The 15,911-nt window shown below is 37.8% G+C and overlaps 1 protein-coding gene across 2 annotated transcripts in view; it reads right to left on the reverse strand.

The window, feature by feature from the left end:
• Positions 1-5,976: 5,976 nt before the first annotated feature.
• Positions 5,977-15,911, reverse strand: part of FNBP1L (formin binding protein 1 like) — a 120,895-nt gene continuing 110,960 nt past the window's right edge. Inside the window, exons 11-15 of one of the 2 annotated variants that reach the window (XM_082670602.1) lie at positions 15,269-15,401; positions 13,915-14,009; positions 11,175-11,323; positions 9,603-9,761; positions 5,977-8,311 (exon numbers count right to left, since the gene is read on the reverse strand). In XM_082670602.1, coding sequence (XP_082526728.1) covers positions 8,304-8,311; positions 9,603-9,761; positions 11,175-11,323; positions 13,915-14,009; positions 15,269-15,401 — 544 coding nt within the window. In that variant the 3' untranslated portion in view covers positions 5,977-8,303. Of the gene's footprint in view, positions 8,312-9,400; positions 9,762-11,174; positions 11,324-13,914; positions 14,010-15,268; positions 15,402-15,911 lie in introns of those variants that run through there. The other variant, XM_082670601.1, reaches the window with a different exon arrangement.

Below are 15,911 nucleotides of genomic sequence, written 5' to 3' on the forward strand. Positions count from 1 at the left end.
AATTTTTTTTAAATCTTATACTATTTACAAGAGACATAAAGCATAAAAATACATAGAAATTGAAAATTCTTTTAAAAAGGTCAGGATAATTATGAGAGAGGGAACAGGGTATAATTTGTGAGAGGGATGTGGTGGGTTTCTGAGGTGCTGGTAATGCTTTATTGCCTGACTCAAAAGTTATTGACTTTCTAATAACTTAAGCTGTACATTTATGTTTTATACATTTTCTGAATATTTTATAATAACACGTTAAAACATTTAAAAAAATATGTGATACCTAGGCATATTTGTAACAAAATATGAACTTGGTGAAAAATTTTTTTAACTTTATTCTAAAAAATCTGAAAACCACTGAAAAGTAGTAAACGAAGGAACCATGCTCATAAACTAGAATATTCAGTATTAAAAGATATTAGTTCTTAAAACGATCTATAAGCTCAACGCACTCAATGCATTTGAGTGCTCAAATGCAATCCCACTCAAAATTCAATACGACTTTTCAAGCTAACTTGATAAGCTTTTCCTAAAACTTTAATGGCAAGGAAGTCAAGACCATCCTGGGGAAATAAGACGGGGGGAGGGGGGAATCTGTTCTACCAAATATAAAAGCTCATGATTAAGTTACAGTAATCAAGAAACTATCATTAGAAATTTGACATATGACAGGAGTAACATTGCCCATCAGTGGAGGAAAGGATGATTTTTTAAAATAAATAATTCTTGAACTGGTTAAGCAAATGAAGGCGGGGGGCGGGGATGTTCCTTACTTTATATCATACACCGAAATAAAATCTAGATGAATTAAGATCCCACATGTGAAAGGCAAAACCGTAACACTTTTAGAAAAAAATACAGAATATCTTTTTTACTTTGAATGAAGAATTTCTTAAACTAGATAGGAAAGCATTAAATATGAAAGATTGATCAATCTACATTAAAATGAACTTCTATTCATCAAAAGGTATCATAGATAAATTGAAAGAACTGAAAGATGGTATCAGCAACACATAAAAATAACAAAGTATTAGTATGGTAGGCAGCCTCCAAGATGGCCCCAGATGTTCCCTGCCACGTGATGTTGACATCCTTGTGTTGTATACCAGGGTTGGTTTGCATCACCAAGTACATAGAAGTAATGGTATTCACATCTGAGATTAGGTTATAAAAGACTGCAGATTCCATCCTGAGTTTTTCTCTCTTGGATCACTCACTGAAGGAAGCAAGATGCCACACTGTGAACATCCCTATGAAGAGGTCCACAGGGCCTGCCAACAATCATGTGAATGATCCTGGAAGTGGACTCTCCAGTCTGAGTCAAAGCTTTGAGATGATTGCAATCCTTGCCAACACCTTGACCGCAACCTCCTGAGAAACTCTGAGCCAGAGTCACCAGCTATGTTACACAGCAAGAGATAACTAATACTATTAGCATCTTTAATACATAAAGAACTCCCATGAATATATACGGAAAGACACCAACCAAAGAATAAAATGGGCAAAAGATATAAACAGGCTTTTCACAGAAGAGGAAACACAAATGGTAAATATGACAAGATGTTCAACTTCATCAATAGTCAGGAAAAAGCAAATTAAGATTATAATGAAATGCTATTTTACATCCATTGAACTGTAAAAAAAAAAAAAGAAAATAAAATTTTAAAGTCTTACTCCTAAATTGTTGGTCAGGATATGGAGAATAAATAACCCTTATACACAACTTGTAGTTATGTAAAAATGTTATACTCACTTTAAGGGGAAAATGCGGCATTACCGTTTTAAATTTAAGATAAATATAACCCATAACTCAGCAATTCCTCTCCTAGGTATAGATCTTAGAGAAACTCTTGTATCAGTAAACATGCACATGGATGTGCATAAGAGCATTGTTCATACTAGCAAAATTCAGGAAATAGCCCAAATGCCCAACAGGAGAATGCATAAATTCTGTATATGTATATAATGGAATACTATACACAGTAAAATGAACTATGCGTAAACATGGATAAATCTTAGAATACTGTTGAGTGAAAAAAGCAACTCTCAGAAGATACCATGCAATATGCAAAATATTTAACAAGTGGGATATTAATAATACATAAATCATGAATTAATGTACAAATCAATGTGCAAATCAACAAGTAAAATAATCCCCTTTATTCTTTAAACTACGTAACACTGTTTATCAAGTGATGAAAGTGGCACAATTCATCAATCACTAATAACTTCCAAATAATTTGATTAAATAGTTGAGCTGGTATAATTTTTTGCTCGACATGGCTGCCATCAGCTGAACAATGCCTCCATGATTTAACACAGGGCTGCAAACTCTTCCAATGACTTCCCCCTTTCAGTTGCTAGTTATTAACTTACTAATGTGTTGTCTGGCACCTGGAGAGAGAGGACATGCAGCTGATCCTCATCTCATCTCATTGGACAGAATAGTACCATCTGGATGCAGGCTGTATGCCAAGAGACAGTGGCAGGAGCACCCCGCTAGAGGAAAGAGAGTAGAGAATGTGAGGAAGAGGGAGCAAGTTGGGTGTGGACTGATGATCCTGGTTGCCAGAACCGGGAGCTTGTGTTTTATGTCTGTCTCATTCCACACCCAAGACTGTGTCCCCCACATTGGCCGACTAAGAAATAAGCAATGGCTGGTTGGTGCCAGTCATGATTTAGGACAAAGGCAGGAGAAAGCGGGGAGAATAAAAATAAACTGAGCCAGTCTACTGGGGCTTCTGCAGGCCCTGAGACCAAGCAGTTTGGTCTGCCCAGGCAAGTGAGAGTAAAGTTGAACTTTTAGAGGTTAAGAGAGTGGACACTGTGATACTCCTGTCTGAGACCAGCCAGGGGAGCAGCAGTTGTGCTCTCACTTAGCATACTCTTCTGGGTATTAAACAAAGGCTGGTAGTTTCCCTCTCCTCATACCTCTTCAATGAACAAGGCAGGCTACCCTCCACCACAAAATAAGTTGCCAAATAAAACAAAATGTTAAAAAAAAAAAAATCTAAAGGGCCATTACTGCACCACAAGGGGCTATGTCCCCAAACACCAGTGTCTACCCACACTCCCTTCCAGTCTCCCCAGCTGCTACCAGAGCTTCGATGTGTCTCCTCCCCTTGAGCAAGATGAGGCATTTCTTTGGAGGAGGAACAGAGGAGGTCTGCCTCAGCTTAGTTGTCCAGGGCTTACAAAGGGCTTACGAAACCAAGGGTTTATGAAACCAAGAAGATTCCCCAACACCTGAAATAATAGTATATCTACAGTAAGCCCTTCGACTTTGTCCCCAGTGCTCAAACCAGAAATGCATCAGTGTCATGTGTTATTTCTGAGATAAACCACATGTAGTGAAACTTATACGATTAACTACAGTTTTACTACTTTTCAGAATTATTTTTTACCCACCAGTAAGGAAATATTTCTACAGCATTAACTGTGGCTATATCAGTGTGCACTGGCTGAATATGAGCCCTGCTCATAACAGAGTATAAAACCATCTTTACAGAGCTCAAAAACATGGAAAGCTCATCAGGTTTAGAAAAAAATATACATGTGATAAAAATGAAGAAAAAACAATAACCATGAAACTCAGGATAATGGTTATCTTTGAAGGAGATGGAGAGGATAATTTTCTATTTCTTGAGTTGACAGATTTATGTTTATTTTACAATGGTTCATAATATACATATGTTTTCTACAAGAAGTTCTCCTCAGAGGTGACATTTCGGGTCTACCAAATCAGCTTGTTGCAAGCTCCTACTCTCTACAACAATGCTCTCACAATCTTATAAAAATGAGTATGAAATCTTGTCAATTACTGAAATTGTGCTGAAATCAGGACAATTACGTCTGTAGAATTTCCCATTTGTATCTAAAGAAAGGAATGAGGCTAACTAGACATGACTTATTCTTAGGACCTAGGTCAGTTGCCCATTACATTTTCTCTTAAATGCTGACAAAATTATCTAGCACTTTTAAGAGTTGTCAAACTTCCCAGAACTTACTCTTCAAAATCTATATTTTCCAATGGGCAGAAGGCCTAAATAGACATTTCTCCAAAGACATACAGGTGGCCAACAGGCACATGAAAAGATGCTCAGCATCACTAATTATTAAATGCAAATCAAAACTACAATGAGGTACCACCTCACACCCATCAAAACAGCCATAATTTTTTTTAAAAAATCTACAAATAACAAATGCTGGAGAGGGTGTGGAGAAAAGGGAACCCTCCTACGTTGTTGGTGGGAACGTAAATTGATGCAGCCACTATGGAGAATAGTATGGCAGTCCCTCAACAAACTAAAAATAGAGTTGCCATATGATCCAGCAATCTCACTTCTGGGCATATATCCAGATAAAACTATAATTCAAAAAGATACATGCAACCCTATGTTCATAGCAGCACTATTCACAACAGCCAAGACATGGAAGCAACCTAAATGTCCATCGACAGAGGAATAAAGAAGATGTACGTCTATACAAACGGAATAATACCCAGTCATAAAAAACTGAAATAATGCCATTTGCAGCAACATGGATGGACTTAGAGATTATCATACTAAGTGAAGTCAGAAAGAGAAAGACAAATACCATATATCACTTACATGTGGAATCTAAAATGTGACACAAATGAACTTATCTATGAAACAGACTCAGAGACACAGAGAACAGACTTGTGTTGCCAAAGGAAGAGGGAGGTGAAGGAAGGATGGACTGGGAGTTTGGGATTAGCAGATGCAAACTTACAGAATGGATAAACAACAGGGTCCTACTGCATAGCACAGGGAACTATATTCAATATCCTGTGATAAACCATAATGGAAAAGAATTTTTAAAAGAATGTATATATATACGTATAACTGAATCACTGTGCTGTACAGCAGAAATTAATGCAACATTGTAAATCAACCATATTACCATAAAACAAATTTTTTTTTAAATGTGTATTTTCCCATCCCCCTATCTTTTGGCATCTCTTATATTTTCCATAGTTTCTTAGATTACAGACAGTGACTATACTCAGGAATATATTTGATCCCAGGTATATGAGCTCATTGAAATAGGCTTGGTGGGTTTTTTTTAGTATTTTTTTCACCTGCACTAATACCTTCTTCACAAAGAAAACCTATTCTTTTCAACAAGTCTGAAGATCCTTTTCCTTTTACTGTTTCCTTAATACTGTTATGAGGATGTTATATTTTTCTACCAAGTATGATTTGACTTCCCTGATCTTGGTTCAGACAGTAAAAGTCCTTTTCATTGTTGAGTTTTTTGGTTGACACTGTTTTCCTGCTGTTTTGTTTTGTGTGTCCCTACTTCCAAGCTTGGCGTGGATCTCTAAATTTTCATCTCAACAGTTGCAACCTTTCATTGTTCAGAATAAAACCCTGAGTTTTACCCCCTTTTAGGGTTTCTAGAAGTTACTAGTCATAGTTTCAGATTTGCTCTTTTAAAAAGGTTAATCTTCTGAAACTAAGACTTCCTAAAATCACTGATGTGACACTAATTGTGGCAAATATTCTCTTTCCATGTTTTGAAATGCGATGAAGACACAGGCGCTCTCTCTGACCGATCAGGAACTCAAGCAGAAGCACGGGAAATGCTGACTAGATCAATCTATGTAGTATAGGGAAAGTTCCTATGGATGCAGAGGCTAAGATGGTGTAAAAGCAAAGTCTGTGTAACATAGCTACTGTAGAACAAAGATTAAAATATACAAATTATTACCTTAACTTAAATTCACTGTAAAGAAAGTTAACTTTTTTTCCCTTTAAGAAAGCTTGAGAGAAACTAAAACTAGAATAAAATTTTCAAAACTGCTTTACAAAAATTGTTGCCCAACACAGATGCTTCCACTTGTGGAACCTGGTCATCTACTTTGTATTACCTGGAACTTAGCATATTCAAGAACAAAACCATTATATCTCTTTAGTTCACACAGCAGTAAGAGATAATACTATACACCTTAACTGACCATGAAAAGATTATTTTATTCCATGAAAATATTCTCAACAGAGAACACTATCTTAAACAAAGCATTTACATTAAGAAATCAACATGTGCACAAAAAGAGTAAAAATTACTGAAAAAATTAAAGACTTCTTTTGGACAATTCACATATTCAAATTTAAGAATGATTTAAACTGTGCAAGTACAAATGTCTTTCCTATTGTAATAACCCATACACAGGTTGCACTATTCCACGTGAGGGAACTTGCCTCCTACGGAAGCAAATCCTGCTTTAAGAAAAACAAACAGTAGCTTGAAAAGAACAGTTAGTCCTCACAAGAAAGCCTTAAACTTTGCCCTCTGTGGCTGTTGCCAAAAAGCACAAGCACCTCAGGCTTTGTACAGAAGACAAACACAGCCAGCTCAGGTTTCCTCTTCATTGCTAACCTTTAAAATAAAAATAGCACTGGATCTGAAAACTACTTTATGTAGTCTGTCAGTACTGAATAATGTCACTTTATATAAATAACCCTGTAACGAGATTTAAAATCTAAAACTTCATAGTTTACTAGCCTTAAAGGTAATACACTATCATGTCAGCTGTGTAATGGGAGTACTTGATCTTACGAAGGCATCGACTTTCACACAATTGTCATTCAACTTTAGTATAACTGGTAGTACGATTCAAATAACACTGGGAAAAATTATTAAAGCAGTCACACAGTTTCTAAAATATCGCTTGAAATCCAACAATACACAGACCATTTCACGTTCTTTCTTCCTTCAAAACAGTAAAGAACCAAATTAATGAAGCTTCCATGTTACAAATATCCCCCCACCCCCACCCACCTCCCCATTAAATGTCACTAAGAAATTAGTTAAGATACAAGTCATTAACAGAATCACAAATGCGAGGGAGGACAACATGAGCAACATGAGCGTAGGGGCACTGATGACAATTATATTTACAAGTATAAACATACAGAAACTCCCATTTTACAAGGAAAAGTGCACATAGATCATTACAAAGTTTCACTAAATTGTATGTGGTTCAAATAAAATCATCACTTGGAAACAGACTATCATTGTAATAATTAAGTGAGAAAACAGTAACCCCAAATCAGAAGACAATGGGAGGGAGGTCCATAAAACTTCTCATAAAAACACTAAGTAAAATGGACTCGGACATGTCTTTAGTTTGATGCGTAAATTTGAAGATGCACCAACAAACATGGTAGAGCTCTAAAAGCCACCTACCGAGGTTGTATCGGCAGCTATAGCAGCACTGCCGAGTTAATGGAGGTCGCACTGAGCTGACACATAAAGCCCTTTGTGGGATACTGTAGTGGTAGTGTTGGCAATCAGCAGATTTAGGCACTCTAGTTTAAGGCAGCGTTTGAATGGAAGCAGCTGACTTCTGACAACAGTCCTTTGTCTTGAGGTGGTGAGTATCTTCTGTGTTTATTATGCCAGGATTTCAGTGCTGACTATAGATTCTTCCCAGACTGAGGTGCTGAAGATGTATCATGTTTCAAAGAGTTCTTTCAACTGGGCTGTAGGCTAGAGCAGAGATGTTTTTTCTTCTGATCATAAATACTTCAGGTTCACAAACTGCTTCTTCATAATGCCAAAACTGGACTGTTTTGCAGTGGGGAAGTTATAGCAGCGTACACAAATAGTAGGATGGAAACATTAGTGCTGGAGATGTTTGACAAAGTGATTTGCACTACAAATGTAAAACAAAACAAAGGCTTTGACAAGAACAAGGGATTATAAAGACATGCCTGAAAAATCTAAACCCGATCACTCTAGACATGCAACAGGATGTTAAGCAAGCACAGAGGTGACGCAGGCAGACACTGACAAATGGCAAGGATTCTAACAGACAATGGGTCTAAAAGCCAATTAAACAGAGCTGCGATGGACAGTCCTCTTGGAACAGTCAAAAATGGCAAGGATTCTAACCGACAATGGGTCTAAAAGCCAATTAAAAGAGCTGCAATGGACAGTCCTGTTGGGACAGTCAGATATGACAAACTTAAGGACAGCTCTGCATTCTTTCTGATTTGGATATCAGTAAAATAAATGGAAAAAACAAAGGTTAGCCATTGTTGGCTTTTTTCCTTTATGTGAATAACTGTAATTGACAAGTTTAAGGGTTGGTATTACAATGATTTTTTAAAACAATGTACGGAAATGCTAATGAAGTTAGTAAAAAAATAATCATGTCTGCATGCACTCATGCAACTTGCTTCTCTCACTCTCTCTGAGCCTGACAACTCTAATACCCTCCCCCCAAAAGCAGCTGCATGTAACCTCCTTCAACATCTTGCCCATTTCCTCAGAAACCCTCTTCAGGAACCTGCAGTCCAGGAGGAAAAAGAAAAGAACAATTACTGAAGACCTTTAGTAAGACCAAAAGGAGTGTTCAGTTTAAAGTGTCCATCCCAAATGTCTCTAAAATCATTTTATAGTCAGCTATTAAAAACACCAAAACATGTTGGAACATGAGCAAAATTAAGGACCAGTCTCTTAATTGCTTCCTCACTTTACTCCCCTACACAACTAGCACTGCACATGTCTTGATTATACAGTGTTTCCAACAAATGCTTATTAAAATTGGAAAAAAAACTCCTAATAATTGACGATTCAGCTAAAATGAGGAAATGCCTTCAGTGATGACAGAGATATATTCCTCCAACCCAGTTAGTGAAAAAAGTCATTTTTTCTTTCAAGCAAAATTTGCCAGTACTTCTCCTCCATGCAAGATTTCCTCTTAGTTTATTTAGAATCCACTTTCCTATGTATAATTGCTAAATGCTAGTATCACTAAAGTGGTATTTCTCAAAAGACATTTAAAGATGAAAAATACAAGCATTAATTTAGAAGAAAGCTTGCACATTATTGAAAATTACTAGAAAACCTGAAAATATCCTTGGGTCTTAAAAGAAAGCCATTTTATTCACTTAAAGAGCAAGACCAGGCCCGTTTATTTTGCACGTCTCTTGATTAGCCTACTACTAAAACAGATTATGTGTTAGGTGCCTGTTTTCTTCCTTTAGGAAACTGAAGTCGAGAATAAGGACAAAAATGAAAATGATTACATTCGTATTTTATCCAATTAGCCAACTATTATTACATTTTTCCTAGAAACTGTAGCTACAATTTCAAACCCCTAGACCAAACCCCTCTTTTGGGCATCAGCTTTTTATAGCAAGCATTTCAGAGCAGTTTTACTTGAGTTCACTACAGTCACTGTGTTTCCTGAAGCAAAGTGTAGAGGGGTAGGGAGCTTTCTATCCCTACCCCTCTACAGGATGGATTCCTGCCCAGTAGATTAAATTTTATGATTTATAAGGCAGAAAAACACAAATCCTTCACACAGACTTAAGCAGGACATAAAGCAAAAGGCATCAATTAAGCTTCACACCAACATCACTCAAATGGTAAAGCGTCACGAGAACAGTTTCTTGTAATAGTCACATCTCTAAGATCGAGCCTACACTCAGCTCACACAGTGAACAATAAATCTTGGATGCCCTTTCAGCTTTCTTATGTTTTCCCACCCATTGACTGTGTTTTCATTTTGTTATCGTTCCTATGTCATACATGTTACAAAGCTGCCGTGTTAGTTTAGATGTAAGTTACTGCACCTTTACTGTTTTTCTCTAGAGTTACATCTATGTATGATGTGGGAACGTAGCCTTCTTCACCATTCTGTCTCCGAGCTCTTGTCCATCCATCACCCTTGTCCTCCTCAATAATGTATAGAACTTCACCTTCTTTCATTGCCAGAGTACCTTCATTATGTCCTAAATGAGCACAAGCATAATTTAAGTATAGCAATAATTTTGAATAAAAGTTACAAATACAACAAAAAACAACATGGAACCCTACTAGATTTCAATGTAATAGAACTATGAGCCCACTGACTCTCATTACCAACACCTCTATGATGCTTTGTAGTTTACCCAACAGTTTCATATACTTACCTCATTTGAACTGCACAATAACCCGTGAGGCTGGCATTAACAGCAGCACCATGTAACAGATGAAGTATCTGAGCTACAACAACACTGTATGATTTGACAGGGTATGCTAACTCCTATTTCACTACTCCAACTCCTTCCCCAAATTTGAGTGGCACTGTTATCTAGAAAATTCATGAAGTTCAAAATAGTAACAAGACAGTGAGAGGGTTGGAAGAAAGAAGGAAAGAATATAATTTGAGGAGAGAGCAGAGAAAAATACAGGTCCAACTCTGGTGATGGTAGAAGCAGAATGATCATAGCCACAAACTTCCTTCAAAACTTCATCAGCCTCAGGCCTCTCTTTCTTCCCAATCCCTCAACCATTCCCAACCTGCTTAGCAGTAACAGTTTTCACAAATGAATATTTATTTAACATACACTAAATCCTTCCCTTACTCTCTGTAGCAAATTATAGCAAGATCTTATTTAATACTATTTTCTCAGAATGAGCAGCAACTAAAAACTACTCAATTTAAAAACCAAAACAATGGATGGGTAGGGAAGGGCCTTAAATTCATACACCATTTTATAACTTCTTTGTAAGGGTGTTACTCTGCTTGCTCCTCTGTGAAATGAAGAAAACGATTTTTCAAAGTCCAAGAGAGGGAAGGGTAACTAAAAACCTGTAAGAGAGGGCCACAATGCCTTCCTCCCCTTATAGAGTCTCTTCTCCAACTATCACAGGGGGAAGGATGGCATAGTCAGAAGCTACCACGTTTCCTCCTTCCCTCACCTGAAAATATGGCCTACAGGGTCAGCATATGGTGGTGGCACTCAGCTATGCCATTTGCCTAGTACCTGCCGCTCAATGTTAGCAAGTTACAAGGAAGAGCCTGAAGTGATATTTACCAGCCTTCCACTTTCTGGGTTGAGCTACATGCTCAAGCGGCTTCAACTTTGATGAGTACATCAAAGTTGCGAAATTCTGTATCAACCAAAGTTGATAATTAAATAATAATCTTTATTAGGATGCTGATAACATAGGTAATTTTCTTTCAATGTCATGTATGGAAGAAAAATCTCTATACCTGCAATGTAGTTAAAACAAAAATATTCACACTAATGAACTGGGATTATAATTTTCTGGCACTTATAGTTTTCTTATTTAGCTATAAGGACACTACAGTGCATGACTCTGTATGTAGACTTTAAGGAACCCATTTTATCAATTACAGTGTATTAAGAAAATCATACCATCGAAAGGGTAGATAGCTTTGCAGTGTCCAATAGCAGGCAAGGGATCGTCATCTTCAAACTCATCATCAAACTCACTGTGGTGACCATGCTGTTGGGGTGGCCCACGGACTTCTTGGTTTGCATCATCAGTATAGCTTCCCTCAGGGCTATGAAACAAAATTATCTCTAATCAAGTACATGGGAACTTTTTATATTACCTACAAGTTGATCTCCTCAGGATCAATTCAGAGAATCAAATAACCATGACACAGTTCCAAATTAAGTCTTCATTTTCTTAAATGTTGAAATGTGTGTGTGTGTGTGTGTGTGTCTTCTAATTCAAAATGCTTTTGTTGAATTTCCTGAAATTAAAAATTAAAAGATTACAATGTTCTAGGCACATAACATGTATTCGGTAAGTATGTCTCATTATCACTGGGTCCAGAGATAAAATGGAAAAATGTCATGGACATTTGGTTTTTATCATCCTGGATTCATCACCCCCTCTTTTTTCAAGAAAACCCTAAAATTTCTTAGGGGACCCACCCAGACCCATGTTCAGTTCACAGGCTTCAGGTAGAGTTGCTCTGTCCTGGTTCCAGAGGGTCCATCTTAGCACAGAACTTGTATGACCAGAGTGAATAGTTCACTAGTAGGCATGTAACCCAGTAAGATATGAGAGATACACAAAAACTTTTGCTTGGGACTGTTCAGAGAAGCTCCCTTCCTTTTCCACTGGACGTGAACCTGGAGAAATATGAGCTTAAGAGCTTTGGAAGATCACCATGTAGAGCCTTTAAATGAAGCCAACACAGTGTAAGGCAAAACTGGAAGGTGGAGAGAAACGGAGTACTGAAGATATCATCTGAGTTCCTAGATCAAGCTCTCCCTGAAGTCAGCCAATAAAATCCCTTTTCAGTTTAAGCCAGTATGGGTAGAGTATTCATCCTGTCACTGAAAACCAAAAGACTCCTAGTAAAATTAATTTCCAATTAATCACGTTAAGAGGAAAGTTAGTAACTAAGCAAATCCCAGAAAGCAGGTAATCCAAAGGCATTTTTTCTGTAAATTTTTACTTCAAAGAGAAAAAAATGTTGATTTTGCTGAAGAATCAAATGACTGAATAATATTTTCATAATTTGCATGATGAGATTTAGCAGTACTTTCAGTATGCCTGGAAGCCAAGTTCTTAATAACACAAACCAGAGGGACTAGATTATTTTAATCTAGGGTTTACCTAATAACAAAAACCAGTGTATTTGTGACTATCTCTTGATATATTAAGGATATATACTTTCAAAAAGTGATAATGGAGAGGAAGAGAAGGAGAAATTAACATTTGTCAAGCACATACTAGCACAGGTATTTTACTAGTAGGTGCTTTATGTACGCTATTTCAGTCGTCCCCAACCTTTTTGGCACCAGGGACCGGTTTCGTGGAAGACAATTTATCCAGGGACCGGGGCGGGGGTGGGGGGACGGGATGGTTCAGGCGGTAATGAGAGTGATGGGGGTGGCAGATGAAGCGTCACTCACCAGCCCACCCGCCGCTCACCTCCTGCTGTGCACCACCCCTGCAGTTGGGGACCCCTACATTATTTCATTCATTACTAATAACCCTGTATGACAGGTATTTTAATCTTTACTTTATATTTTAGGAAACTGAGACTCAGGGAGCATTAAAAATGAACTGCTAAATGTGGAGGGGAGGGATAAATCAGGATCTTGGGATTAACACACACACACTACTATATATGAGACAGATAACCAACAAAGACCCACTATGTAGCACAGAGGACTCCACTCAATATTCTGTGATAACCTATATGAGAAAAAAATCTGAGAATGAATATATGTATATGTATAACTGAATCACTTTGCTGTACACCTGAAACACACTGTAAATCAACTATAATCCAATAAAATTTTTAAAAAATGAATTTGCTCAGGCTTCCCTGGTGGCGCAGATGTTGAGAGTCCGCCTGCCAATGCAGGGGACGCGGGTTCGTGCCCCGGTCTGGGAGGATCCCACATGCCGCGGAGCGGCTGGGCCCGTGAGCCATGGCCGCTGAGCCTGCGCGTCCGGAGCCTGTGCTCCGTGACGGGAGAGGCCACAGCAGTGAGAGCCCGCGTACCGCAAAATAAAAAAAATAAAAATAAAAAAAAAGAATTTGCTCAATTACAATGTAATTAGGTAGTAAACCAATATTTGATACTAGATCTCTCAAATTGTTCTCTAAGGTGAATCCAAATTTGTTGGATTTTATTATGAGGGCGAAAAAAAACATTTACCCAAAGGGAGAAAATGTCACAAATGGTATGAAAACATGGAAATTTAGTAAAATGCCTTTTGGAAGCTCTGATCCAATTTAACAATATGAATTTTTTTCCTTCACAAAACTTTGAGTAATTTGACAGTTAAATTTTTCTTTGGCATAAGCTACCCAACTCCATCTAAACCTAAAGGCAATCTTCCCAGGCCTGGGGAGCCTATGCCTCTAGACCACAGCTCCCAGAATTTTCCAAGTTCCTACCTCTCTGTTTGTAGACGCATTACAAACTAGAACTGAGCAGCAATATGAAATTCCATACTTCACCTGTAGCTATTATAAAGAAACAGAAAATTATTTAGGTTCAAAGATTGAGTTATTAAAAGCCAAACTTGTAGGAAAAAAGAGAACTGTATGAAGTTTAGGACAAAACAGTGAGAAAAGTTTGGGGTAAAAGCAGGAAATACAAATAAAATGCAAAAAATAACCTTTCTCGTCCCTGTGTTACAAGGTGATTTATGTCACTGCTATGCCTTCTGTCTCCTCTTCCACCTGTTTTGCCTTCAACTTCAGACAGCCAAGCCTTAGGGAAAAAACAAAACTGAGCTCAATAAATATATATATATATATATTTTTTTTAATTTATTTACTTTTTGTTTTATTTTCTATTTTTGGCTGTGTTGGGTCTTCGTTGCTGCACGAGGGCTTTCTCTAGTTGCAGCGAGTGGGGGCTACTCTTCGTTGTGGTGTGTGGGCTTCTCATTGCGGTGGCTTCTCTTGTTGCGGAGCACAGGCTCTAGGCGCATGGGCTTCAGTACTTGTGGCTCACGGGCTCTAGAGCGCAGCTTCAGTAGTTGTGGCACACAGGCTTAGCTGCTCTGAGGCATGTGGGATCTTCCCGGACCAGGGCTCGAACCTGTGTCCCCCACATTGGCAAGTGGATTCTTAACCACTGCACCACCAAGGAAGCCCAATGTATGTATTTTAAAGCTCATAAAATATTCTACATTTAAAATGTGCTTTGGGTCTTTATAATTATGTAATTCTTAGAGAAGGGAAACCTTTATTTCAATTTGGTCAATGATCAACTTGATGGCTGATTAAAAACATAGTACGTTTAGTTTTACATAAAGTTTTAAATAAGGAAAAAAACTTCAACGAGGGATTAATTCTAAAGATTATGATACCTGAACTTCCCTGGTGGTGCAGTGGTTAAGAAGCTGCCTGCCAATGCAGGGGACACAGGTTCGATCCCTGGTCCATGAAGAGCCCACGTGCCACACAGCAACTAAGCCCATGCACCACAACTACTGAGCCTGCACTCTAGAGCCCATGAGCCACAACTACTGAGCCCGTGCACCACAACTACCGAAGTCCATGTGCCCTAGAACCTGCACGTTGCAACTACTGAGCCAACGCGCTGCAATTACTGAAGTCTACGTGCTCTAGGGCCCGCACGCTGCAACTACTGAGCCCGCATGCTGTAACTACTGAAGTCTGCGCCTACAGCCCGTGCTCCGCAGAAAGAGAAGCCACCGCAATGAGAAGCCCACGCACAGCAACAAAGAGTAGCCCCCATGTACCACAACTAGAGAAAGCCCTAGCGCAGCAACAAAGTCGCAACTTAGCCAAAAGAAAAAGAAACAGAAAAAAAAAAAGAAAGATTATGATACCTTACTTTTAGATTATGGTACCTTACTTTTAGATCATAATGATACCTTACTTTTAGATCATAAACTCTAAAATAAAATATTTGAAGATAATTCTAGCAAAACCCAATCTATCATAATGAAGTTTATAAAAATGAACTTATCTTAGACAACTGCTAAATAACAAATCTACCTCATTCTTGTGGATTTCCATTCGCAGGCGGTCAATGTTATTCATGGTCTCTGCTAATTTAGGCTGCAAACTCCCTGGGTCCCCCATTTGTGGATTTTTCTCATATACATCTTTCATTTTGTTGAGTGCTTCTCTGAAAATGAGCAGGAAGACATAAAATTAAACATTTACTTTACATGTTCCCAGATAAAAGAGTTTCATTTGATTCTGGGGACTCACATGCAGCCTAATCGTAAAAGTCGTATCTCTTTAACTTTAATCAAACATTACCTGATTGAAGATAATCTGCACGAAGCTGATCATGTATATAGTTAGTAATTTATGGAGGCAGTCTTTTAAAACATTTAGAATTAAAAAAAAAAGATTTCATTTCTTGCTTCCTAAATGAGATTATATATATTTAATCAAGGACTGAAAGAATATTCCTCAATATTGTTAAACTCATCATGTCTCAAATCAAACTCATCATATTCTCATCCAGACACATTATTCCACTGGTGTTCCTTATCTTAGTTCACAGCATCATCATCCTCCCACTCATCTATACCATCTTTAACTTGCCCCTCTCCCTCTAAATTCAAGTCATTCATCCTCTTCACTTCTCTAATCATATCACTATTACCATATCACTATTATATCACTA

The sequence above is a fragment of the Grampus griseus genome (assembly GCF_964374135.1).
Source record: "Grampus griseus genome assembly, chromosome: 1".
Classification (NCBI taxonomy): Eukaryota; Metazoa; Chordata; class Mammalia; order Artiodactyla; family Delphinidae; genus Grampus; species Grampus griseus.